General features: G+C 44.3%; 1 protein-coding gene across 1 annotated transcript in view; it reads left to right on the top strand.

Moving 5' to 3' along the window:
- The window catches only part of LOC117518750 (Krueppel-like factor 7), a 145,106-nt gene that overhangs the window by 82,382 nt on the left and 50,502 nt on the right, over positions 1 to 12,222 (top strand). Inside the window, 3 exon segments of the mRNA XM_034180006.1 lie at positions 2,207 to 2,242; positions 2,244 to 2,793; positions 2,796 to 2,822. Coding sequence (XP_034035897.1) covers positions 2,207 to 2,242; positions 2,244 to 2,793; positions 2,796 to 2,822 — 613 coding nt within the window.

Here is a 12,222-nt window from a genome sequence, read left to right on the forward strand (position 1 = left end):
TGTGCATTCCTGATAATAATAATAATTTCTTTGTAGGTGTACTGTCCAGTGGAATACCACAAAATGTTCAACTTATTTCATTTTATATAGAACCAAATCACAACAAAGCTGCCTCAAGGCACTTCACACAAGTAATGTCTAACCTTACCAACCCCTAGTGCAAGCACACAGGTGACAGTGGTCAGGAAAAACTCCATCTGATGATACTGAGGAAGAAACCTCAAGCAGACCAGACTCACAGGGGTGACTCAGTGTTTAGGCCATTCTAACAGTTGCAACAATTTTACAAAGATTTACAAATCTGAAGAAACAGAAACCAGGAAATCAAAACAACATCTGAGGCATCAGCTTCAGGCATGGTATCTCGTGGTCAGTCCAGCATCCCGTTGTCCACAGACGCCAATCCCATCCTGTGCCCTCCACACCTTGGACAGAGAGAAAAAGAGCAGAATCAGTCGGCTGGAAAACCACACCTAAGGTATAATTCATCAACAATAAATTCACCACACATTTAATTTTTCTAGGAATATTTACCAGGTTTGATGCATTAAATCTGCCTAAAATATTTGCACAGCATATATATATATATATATATATATATATATATATATATATATATATATATATATATATATATATATATATATATATATAATAAATACTACTGCACTTGGTTTCAGTGCGGAAGATTCCTGGTTCGAATCCCACCCCTACCACATTTCTCCCTATAATGTGGAGTTGCATCAGGAAGGGCATCCGGCATAAAATTTGTGCCAATTCAATATGCAGATCCACCTTGGATTTACTGTGGCGACCCCGAGTACAAAACAAGGGAGCAGCCGAAGGGTCTTACTTACTTACCTTCTATACTGTTATGAAATGAGAAACTAGGGACTAAAACCTTTTTTATACAAGTCTGTAAACATGTTAATTTCTTATGTAATGTTAGACATTCAACACGGGGGCGTCTGTGCGGAGCAAGTTGCGTTTGGAGCCAGCCTGGAGTGGCTATTCAAGGAGCTGCAAGTTTTGGCACATTGGTGTTGGCTTGATGCTCGGCCTTGATGTGGAAAACAAATCATGTAGGTGCGTAGAAGAGGGAGGAGGCACCGCTTTAATTTTCACATTTCACCGCTCGATGCAGTCGGCTTTTTAATTTAATGCTGGAATGCAAATACTGTAAACACTGAAAAACAACTCCAAATCCCTTTTTGTTCCTGGAAGAAGAGGACTAAGAGGCGGCATTACACTCCCTTAGCAACACTCAACCCCCACCCATTCTGGAAAAAAAAAGAAGTGTGGATTTATTTTTAGAAGGTGCAAACAAGGAAGCGGGTGGGGGGAAGTGGCTGAGGTGGGGAGCGGAGTTGTAAGACTGTAAATGTCTGTGATGTGTTCAGTCTGCGCAGCCTTATTTCTCATAATGGAACTAGCTACTCTGTCTGTCAGTGCCCATTTACACACAAATGAAGTGGTGAGTATCACGCGCCCAGTGGAGCTGCTAGCCTCCATCTCGACTGTCAAAATAAGTTAGCGGCTACAAGCGAAACACTGCGATCTTTGGGATCAAACCTGCACCGTCCGTTCAGACATAATGGCTTCATCCTCGGACAAGGAGCATCTCGCGCTCCCTCGCTGGCTCTCTTCTTCGAGCCTTGCAAAGTAATAGACATCTCACGATGCCAGTTCACACAAATTGGGGGGGGATGCAGGCTTCCATTCGGCCTCTGCGGGGAGAGCTGTTGGGAGTAATAGGGATGAAGCAGACCATAACTACAGCTGAATAAATCTTCCAATCTGGCTCTGTGGAAGCTGGTGCACACATGGCTTGTCAAAGCTCCATAAAATGTTTGATAGTTCAGTTTAGGACTTCTCTGCTGTCCGCTGATTCTGCGCAGCAGCGGCTGCAATCAATCAGTGTGTAATCAGCCGTCTTGCTGGAGCTGCCAGGTAATCTGAGCCGTCTCCGCATGCGCGCATGTGACAGCTGGCAGAGCCGCCAAGGTGCCAGGCTGGGTGGGCGCGCGGCACCATGCAAATTTTCTCTCCACACAGTGTGAAGGCATATCGGATGATCTGATGGCTGTTGAAATTGTCAAGTGGGATTTTATTTTGTTGGCTGTGGATAGCGATGGTCATTTTCAGTGTGCCAACTCACGCATGGATTGCCTGAATTGAGTGTTTTTCTGCTCTTTCTTTCTCGTAGACCTGCCTGGAATTGGAGCGCTACCTGCAGACTGAGCCCCAAGCGTCTGTCAGAGCTCTTTGATCAAGACCTGGATGGCCTCCTCACTCCAGCTTACCTAAAGGAGGATGGTGAGGAAGAGCTACTCCCCAGCATTCCCAGTCTCCCAGAGATCCCGAGCATGACTCCAATGATCCTCTGCCCAACACAGAAGAACTTCCCCTCAACTGGTGCAATGAAGAGAGACCTCAAACCCAAGAGCAAGGGCCTGGAGATGTCTGAGGGGATGGAAGGCGTCCATCAGGCCCAGCTAAGCGCTGTCACATCCCTGACACCACCGTCATCACCAGAGCTGGGTCGACACCTTGTGAAACCCAACCAGACCCTGACCGCCTCATCTGATGGGACACTCACCTTAAAGCTGGTGGCCAGGAAGATGGGGCTTAGTGCAGCTCGGCTGGTGGCGGCGCACTCGCTCCCCGCTCGGATGAAGGATGAAGAGGAGGCAACTGCATACGTGATCGGGGTGGGGGAGCTACCAGAGAACAAGAAGAGGATCCACCGTTGTCAATTCAACGGCTGCAGGAAGGTCTACACCAAGAGTTCCCACCTAAGGCACATCAGAGGACACATACAGGTCAGAATGTATAAATATTTTGCTAGCTGCAACAAGATTAAGCAGTTTTTGGGCTTGCCTAAGTGCACTATCTCACTCAGCAGCAATTGCAACCCACCAACTGTTCCTTTAATTGACATTCTACACTATCAAGTGACATGTCGTCATCCATTCAAACTCATGCTCCAAGCGATGTTTAGTATCCTATGTTCTGTGGAGTGCCGTGCACAGTGTGGTGCACAACATATTACACAATGCAAAATACAACACAAAGCTCAATGGACAGTGTCGCACGCAGCATAATGCACAGAGTAATACAGAGCATAATGCACAGAGCAATGCACGGTGCAGTGCCCAGTGCAGTGTACAGCAAACATATAGTGCAGTGCACCGTGGCATGCAAAGCATGACCCCAAAGCACAACACAGAGCAATGTATAGTGCAAAGCAAAGTACCATACAAGTGGTTTTTTGTCATTTCCACCCAATGCAGTTTTCATGCACATATCCAGTGCCCACATCCTTCAAATTGCAAGGCCACTTGCACTCACCATGGGTGTGTTTTTTCCTAAAAATACAGTGTGGTCATGCACAGCAATGATCCATTAGTACTCTACCAAAGCAGAAAGCGATTGTTCCATAAAGGGCAAAAACATGATCTAAAGTTGAGTGCAGTGTTTTTGGAGTCTTTAAAATAAACAGCATAAACACTTTCACAACATATGGAACTGATTTTAAAACTATCATTAAACTAAATAAAAGTAAATACTCATAGAAAAAAATAGAAAGCATCACCTTCCTGCTTCACTGCTTCACCTCAGGGAGCTTGGGTGGCTGCTATCCACTATCATGCTATCACAGTTTGTTGGAAACCAGAAATCCCCTCTTTCTAAATTGAACACCTTTGTCTAAAGGGGGTGACATATGATACTGTTATTTCATGTAAAATCATGTTTACGCGGAAAACAAGCCTATGACTGGAATAGAGGATAAATCCAACACTTTTGCTCCCAGCACTCTATTTTGTCCTCAGATTACACACCCTCTAAAAGTGTGGAAGGGGTTGTTATGTTCCAAACTCAGTGGCATTTCACATTTCAGACCATGTCCATCATGTTTCTGTTTTGGCAGCAAGTGCACTACCTACTTGGCCACTACACCTACTCTTTTAAATGTTAAATTTGGTGGGGGAAAAAATTAAAAAAATTTAAAATAACAATTTTTACAAGAATTTATTTAGTGCCATAAATGCTGCGATATTCGTGGAAACTGTGCTTCCGAAGAGTGCAAGAAGAATCAAAGTGTCTGGGTTTGCCTGGATCCAGACTCAGACTCAGCCATCAGAAGTCTATCTGCATGAGGTGAAATTGTTGACATTCACTTGTCTCATCAGTGACATTCATGTCTCCGGGACCTTGTCCTCTGAGTTAAGAGATGCCTGGATAGAACTTATGGGGTCCTGAGGTGGCTTGGCAGAGGTGCATAGTGATGCTGACATCTTTGCAGAAAGTCTTTAGGGTCCTGATGCTTCCTGTTCCACTTTATGGCTGTGAGACTTAGATGCTAACCAGTGAACTAAGGTGACAATTGGATGACTTTTGCGCCAGGTCTCTTCGGAGGATCGTTGGGTACAACTGGAGTGACTTTGTTTCAAATGAGTGGTGACTTAAGGAAACTCAGATGAGGATTATCTCTTGCATTGTGAGGGAGCATCAGTTTCAACATTTTGGACATGATCCAGTGTTAAAGTCCACAGTGGCTGGAGAAGGTCAAGGGCATGTCAGTTTTTCATGTTGATGCAGCAGATTGATGGCTGCTGTTGAGAGGTGGAGATGGACCCGTTGTCTACCTGAGCGGTTTGCATCCAGAACCAGGGCAGTTCCATGTAGAGGTGGCCCTCAGCCCATGCTCCCTGACTTGACTAGACAGCCAAATGCTTCAACATGCATACATGCCTCATGGACTGAGGTAAACATCTGTCCATTAACAGGCTCAACGTTTGGTGAAAAAAAAAAAAAAAACAACTGTCGATAAAAATGGGATGATTTAGAAAGACTCGTTTCTTTCATCGGACCAGGACGAGTCCTCCTCGTCAAGGTTCTTCCTGAGGAAGATGGGGGTGGGGGTGGGGGATCCAGGAGCTATAACTCTACTTCTCTTCCATCTCAATCCCAGACCACTCAGACCCCTGTCGGGAAGCTGTCGTCCCTCTGAGTAACTGCACAGTGATGGATGGCTTGACCTGGATAGGCCGCCATTTTGCCGCTTTTTTTCCCTGTGCCCTCCTGTCTTCTGTGTGCTCTGTAAGTGCGGGTCAGCGTTCCTCAGTCTGACGGACTGGCTGCTTTCAGTGGGGCTGTAAAAGGAGGAGAATTTTACATAAACAGGTTTGCATTGTAAAACTGTGTTCATAATCGTGCACACGAGTGTCGAGTAATGAAGGCAAAGTCTTTTGCTCTTCTTAATTAGCGGGGATACACATTTGCATTGTTTTGTTTTCAGGTTTCTTTCACACCGTGTGTGTTTGAGGCATTTTTTTTTTAGACTTGTTTTTAATGAGTGAAAATGCTGATTGTCTCACGGGTTTTAATAGATGGGTATCAGCTTCTGCTTTGTCTGCCTCATACTGCAAATGTTTACATAAATGTACTTATGATGACACGCACCCTGTCAAAAACTTGGAAATGGGATTGAATGTACTTTGTTGCACCTTTGGCAGCAATTACAGCCTCAACTCTTCTTGAATATGATGCCACAAGCTTGGTGCACCTATCTTTGGGCAGTTTTGGCCATTCCTCTTTGCAGCATCTCTCAAGTTCCATCAGGTTGGATGGGGAGCATCGGTGCACAGCTATTTTCAGATCAGCGTGATGCTGCGGCCACCATGCTTCACTGTAGGGATGGTGCCTGGTTTCCTCCAAACATGACACCTGGCGTTCACACAAAAGAGTTCAATCTTTGACTCATCAGACCAGAGAATTTTGTTTCTCATGGTCTGAAAGTCCTTCAGGTGTCTTCAGTCAAACTCCAGGCGGGCTGCCATGTGCTTTTTACTATGGAGTGGCTTCCGTCTGGCCACCTCTACCATACAGGTGGATTGCTGCAGAGATGGTTGTCCTTCTGAAAGGTTCTCCTCTCTCCACAGAGGAATGGTGGAGCTCTGACAGAGTGGACCATTGGGTTCTTGGTCACCTTCCTGACTAAGGCCCTTCTCGCCGAAATCCTGGTGGATCACAACTTCTTCCATTTACGAATGATGGAGGCCACTGTGCTCATTGGGACCTTGAAAGCAGCAGAAATGTTTCTGTGCCTTCATAGATTTGTGCCTCAAGACAACTCTGTCTCAGAGGTCTAAAAAACAGTTCCTTGATTTCATACTTGGTTTGTGCTCTGACATGCACTGCAGTGGGACCTTATATGTAGACAGGTGTGTGTCTTTCCAAATCATGTCCAATCAACTGAATTTACTCCAGGTGGACTCCAGTTAAGTTGTAGAAACATCTCAAGGATGATGAGTGGAAACAGGAGGCACCTGAGCTCAGTTTGAGCTTCATGGGAAAGGCTGTGAATACTTATATGTGACCTCTTAGATTTTAATTTTGATAAATTTGCAAAAATAAATAAATAAAAAAACCTTCTTTTGTGCATAGGCTTTTGAGGAGGAAAAAAAATAATAATTTCATCCATTTTGGAATAAGGCTGTAACATAAATAAAATATGTAAAAGTGAACCACCGTGAATACTTTGCAGTTGCACACACAGTGTGTATATATATATATATATATATATATATATATATATATATATATATATATATATATATATATATATATATATATATATATATGTTCTCCACTCAGATTGCAATAGCCAATCACAGATTAGCCTTTCTGTCCATCATTCTGTAGTTGGCATGCTTGGTGCTAGAAAGTTATGTTGGATCCAAAACGGCTAGGACCAAAAGTTACATTGGGTTGGTTCCCACTGACCAATAGCGTTAGAGCTTACTGCCAACAGCTAGCCGATCAGAGCGCAGCATACAATTATTCATGAGATGAACATCACTAATGACGTAGCGGAGGTCAGGAACTTGCTGACAGGCGCTGGTTGAAAAATGATAACAAACATGTCAACAACAGCAGAAAATCGTCTGCCAGCGAGGTTTGCTGAGTTCACAGAGGAGGAACTGGTGGAAATATTGAACTCCAAGGATGCCAAAAACACTAAGAAAGTAGACAAGCATGCTACTGATGTTTTTGAAGCATTCATATGCCTGACGGATGCGCCACCGTGCTGCTCATGGCGCGGGACAAAACCACCTCCATGTTGGTCTCACAGGACGGCTTTCAGATGGCTGTCGGTGGGTTTTCAGTCGTGTGGACTAACCAGAGAAATTGTGGATGTGCCTGGACATGCCAGAACATGTCCTGTGAGGCTTCATCACGGCGTTGCTTTGCGCCATGCGGCTCCACCGCGACACGTTGAATTCCTCCGCACGTCTGTCTCAGTGTGCCAAAAAGTGCTGATGTCCACGTCTTTTCACAATTCCGTGCTAGTCAGATGACCATCCCGGATAAAACACAGCGTCCAGTTTGGAAATGAACGGCACATTCCACTGTTACAGGAGTTTTTGTCATGGAAAGAGGAGCGGAGGAATTCCGCACGTCGCGGCGGTGCTGCATGGCGCAAGCAAAGCCGTGATGAAGCCTCACAGGACATGTTCTGACATGTCCAGGCTCATCCACAATTTCTCGGTTAGTCACACAACTGAAACCCACCGACAGTCATCTGAAAGCCATCTGAAGCCGGTCCTGTGAGACCAACACGGAGGTGGTTTTGTCCTGCGCCATGAGCAGCACGGTTGGCGCATCCGTCCGCTTTTCTTTCCATGAAAAAACTTCTTCAACAGTGGAATGTGCCGAAAAAGTGCTGATGTCCACGTCTGCTGCCATTTTTGTGTAAGTCAGACGACGTCCCGGATCAACAAAGCCTTCACGTTGGAAATGATCTGGTTGATTCAGCCTGTCGATCGGCGCTCGGAGCGCGGCGCCCTCTCAGACGCTGTGGGAGGTCTTTAAACCGGCTGCAGCACTCCTTAATCTGTGTAATCCCCATAAAATGTCCCTGAAAGCCAACAGAATTTTCCGAATGGTTACCACTTGGAGGTCTCTCACAGTTTCTGGAAAAAATGATGCAGCAAAGCTCCAAATCGTTCAGGACATCTTATCTGCAATAAAAATTCCGACGAGAGGGGTGGACCACTGCTCACACCAAAGCCTGCTCACAGGCGAATGACACAACCGACAGGCTGTGAAAAAACTCACGTATGCGCACAAAGGTTCAAGCTTGGCTGATGCAATCACACGTGATTCAAATCCATATGTTTTTGAAAAAATAAAAGGTCCGATACTTTTTGACAGACCTCGTAATTTACTTGACTTTGTTGTTTGCTACACCTCATCCTACTTAACTTTTCTTCATCCAAATTTCTCTAGGTTGGACTCCTACCATCCATTATTTGTATTATTATATATATATATATTATATATATATATATATATATATCTATATAATATAATCCTGATCAGAATTATTGGAACCCCTGAATTTAAGTGCAGAACAGAATTTAAAATTTACATTTTTCACAAACTGAGTTGTGTAGGAAGGAGACTAGTGAGGAAAGCCCCCAAAAATACATGACAACTCTGAATGCTTCTGTAGCTGTGATTGAAAACTGGACTTTTTGTCTGTTGCTTCATCAGTTTTACCAGCTTCATGAAGCAGTGGAACAGAGAAGGTTTTCAGTAACAGAAAACATGTCTACACTCTGTGCCTCCTGGGAAACTGTCGATTAAACTAAATCTCTTCCTTTTAAGAAAATCCTTCTCTGGTATTTTGGTTGGCTTCCTTCACTAGTCCCCCTCTTCTATTGACCGCTGTATTTTTAGCTGCCAGATCATTCAGCTGCTGTTTTAAAATATGGAAACTGTAGCAATAAATGAAGTCTTGTGTTTCCAAAATTTTGAATGAAAGTGTATAAGTAGCTAGAGGGGCACTCAATAAAGCACATATGCCCTTCATCAAGCCCCCAAAATTCCTTTTAATTTATCACGAAAACAAGTCAGTCCTCTCTAGTGGACCACTTTACGTGAAAGCACTTTTTCACACTGGATCTGAGTTATTATTTAGATCTGAGCCAATGTTCACTGATGGATTGACAGTCATAGTATCCTAAAGACTCACCTTTGATTAGATTTTTACCTTCATCCTCCCAGTCAGTCAGTTTTGTTTGTGATTGCCCCTCTCCTTCCTCGCACCTCATGTTTGTGGAGAACCTGGTGCAAATCACTTGCAGATGACCTGATCCTAATCACCAAATTCAGGTTTAGATGCTGATTGCCAAACTTTGATCTTGAATGCAGGTCTTTGATCCTGAATATGATTTTTTTTAATCCCAATCACTGAGTTTGGATCCTGAACACTGCCTTTTAATCCTGATTGCTGACTTGTAATCCTGATCACAGAGCTCTGATCATATTTGCTGACCCTTGATTTTGATCACAGGTCTTTAAACCTGATTATTTGATCCCAATCATTGAATTTTGTTCATGAATTTTTTACTTTTGATCCTGATTTGTGATCTGTAATCCTGAATACAGAGCTGTGATCCTGATTTATGTCCTTTGATCGTGATGATGTGTCTTTGTTCATATTTCTAGCATTTGATCTTAATTGCTGATTATGTTGATTTAGAAATCAGAATAAAAAGAATCAGATTAAAGATCACCATTAATTATTAAGGAAAGGAACTTCCCTTTGTTCCTGATCAGCACCCAGATTTATCAGGGTCTTCTTTGGGCCATGTCCCATCAACATCAGGAACTGTGTTTGTTGATCCATAACACCCCTTAATTTATAAGTTAAACAACTGAGGTAATGGGTTAAAATAGGTTCCAAAAGAGGCTGTAGCTCAATGACTAATCATTTGAGAAGAAGCGTCTGTGGACAGTTTTAAGGGATCTGGTTCTTTTGTGTTTGTGCAGCGTAAATCCAAACAAAGTCAACTTGTTGAGCGCTGCACGCTAAGGACCAAGACAACAAGCTGAAGGTGTGATCACACCACAGATTCAGGTGTGAGCCAGACTGGCAAATAGGGCACCGGCAGGCAATCACTGATTTCCCCTGAGTGGCGTCAGTCTGCGAATCCAGGGTGTGCCACCTGGACCAGCTTCTACTGTGCAGACGCATGGCCCACAGGTCCAGAGGCAGCAGTGCCTTCACACAGGTTTTGTTGTTTTTGTGAGCACAGCATATCGGGGTTAAAAGTAAAATACAAATACGAGTCCAGACTGTCGGCTTCAGTGTGAGAACAGCTGCATTTTGAATTTGTTTTCCTCGTTATTAAGTTGAAAGAGGTGTCGCTGCCATGTAAGAAGATCATTAGTAGGCCCTTTGTCAACAGAAGTGTTGAAATGGTTGTCAAACTCCACCATTCTGGCCAGAGTGGGTCTAGGATCAGGTGTTACCAGTGCAGTCTCACACCCAAGCCATCAGATTTTGATGCAAAATCATTATCACCAAACACCAATGTGTACTGAGTTGGGTACCCCAGTTGCATCACATGTGAGGAAGTGCTAACCACAACTTTAAGTATAGTGTAGAAGTGAAGCAGATAGTTTTCTCAGAGAAATGATGCAGTTGTCAAGAAAAACATGTCCGCCAATCACTAATTGGTGCACATTGTGCCACATCGTGATGGAAAGGGGCACTGACGAAGCATAAATGTGATGTGTTGGAAGGGAGAATGTGTAGGTGCCACTTCCACCACACCACTGAACCGCATTGGGTCCAGGATAGAAACCAGCCAAGCTGACATCAAATCCATTCCCACCTACCAAACGTGAACATTTATTATCTGCAACACCCAGGTGGAACATGGACATCTCCTTGGACTTCTCCAGCTGCTGGGATCCTCCTCACTGATGCACCTGCACACTGGATCATGCACAGAGTAACAGGCAACATGATCAAAATGTCATAGCTGATGTTCCCCTACAATACAAATGGTGCACTTCATCTTCATCTGTGTCTGTCTACATTCGATATAAAGTTATTCAAGTTATCCCCAAGGTTCTTCCAATCCCTCAGTGATGAGGAAGCTGGTCTCTTGGTCAAATCGTGTACAGAATGGTGGAGCCACAGATGACTGAACACGACCAGTCTTGATGTGCACTGTTTCTGACAGACGCTGTATGTGACTGCTTGTGGGCAGCTTCTGCCAGTCAAGATCTTGCTCTCTCTTCTTCTTTCTTCTCTTCTCGTCTGTGTTATTTGCCCACATTTTCTGCAGACTTTCTCTTGTGTGACTCGCTGCTCGCCAGGTGGCTCAGCCCCTCACTTGTTGTTCCCAGGTCTTTCCAGTCGATGGAGCAGTTCTGATGTTGGGCTTCAGGAGTTCCTTGTAGGGTTCTTCTGCCCTCCTCTGGACTGTTTTCCTTAACTCAGGTGGGAGTAGAAGATCTGCTGTGGAGGTCAGTTGGTCAACCATCCTAATGGCGTGACCCACCCACTGAAGCTGGTTCTTGTTGGATGACACAGGTCTATGCTCTGGAGCATGGTCTCAGCCAGGATGCTGATGTTGGTACAGGAATCTTGTCAACTGATGTGGAGGATACTCTTCAAGCAGCATTTGGTGAATTGCTCAAGGGTCTTCAGGTGGCAGCAGTAGGTGGTCCAGGGTCTCCTATCCATACAGCAGGGCTGGTATAGTGACAGCTTGTCGAAGAAGGCTTTTAGTCCTCGTGTCGAAGGTTTCTGTGTTTGAAACACGAGTGAGAAGCTGGCCAAAGTGCTGTACACTTGACCCTGTGTTACATCTCGTCATGCTGTTGGTGTTTGATGACATATGGCTCCTCATGTATGGAAATGGTTCACGTTTCTTCAGGACCTGTCTGTGCAGTTTCACAGGAGGTGTTAAACTAGACCCACACATTCACTAATGTGGATGTGACCTGAGCACTGGTACGCAGGTGTTGCACATTATAATGCTTTGTTGTCCAACTGAATCACAGCGCAGGTGTTTTAGGGTTGTTAAACCAAACAAGCTGAACTTTGGAGGCCATGCTGACACAAGCACATGTTTGTCACAGCCTGAATATTTCTGCTTACTTCAGAGAAGGCAAAGGAAGCCCACTCTCCCAATCTGCAGGAAGGTTTTTTGATCAGTTCTTATTTGGGTGAAGAAAAGTCACATCACATTTAAAAATAGAACACCAAAATGCAACATCTGTCACTGACTAATCTTGATCTTCTGGGCAGCTTCCTGATGCTTGTAATATTCAATTTTTCACTAACATCTCACATGCATCACCATGATGAGCAGGTGGCACATGCCCTCCATCAGTGAGTCAGTGGATGAGAAA

Source organism: Thalassophryne amazonica, chromosome 1, assembly GCF_902500255.1.
Source record: "Thalassophryne amazonica chromosome 1, fThaAma1.1, whole genome shotgun sequence".
NCBI lineage: Eukaryota > Metazoa > Chordata > Actinopteri > Batrachoidiformes > Batrachoididae > Thalassophryne > Thalassophryne amazonica.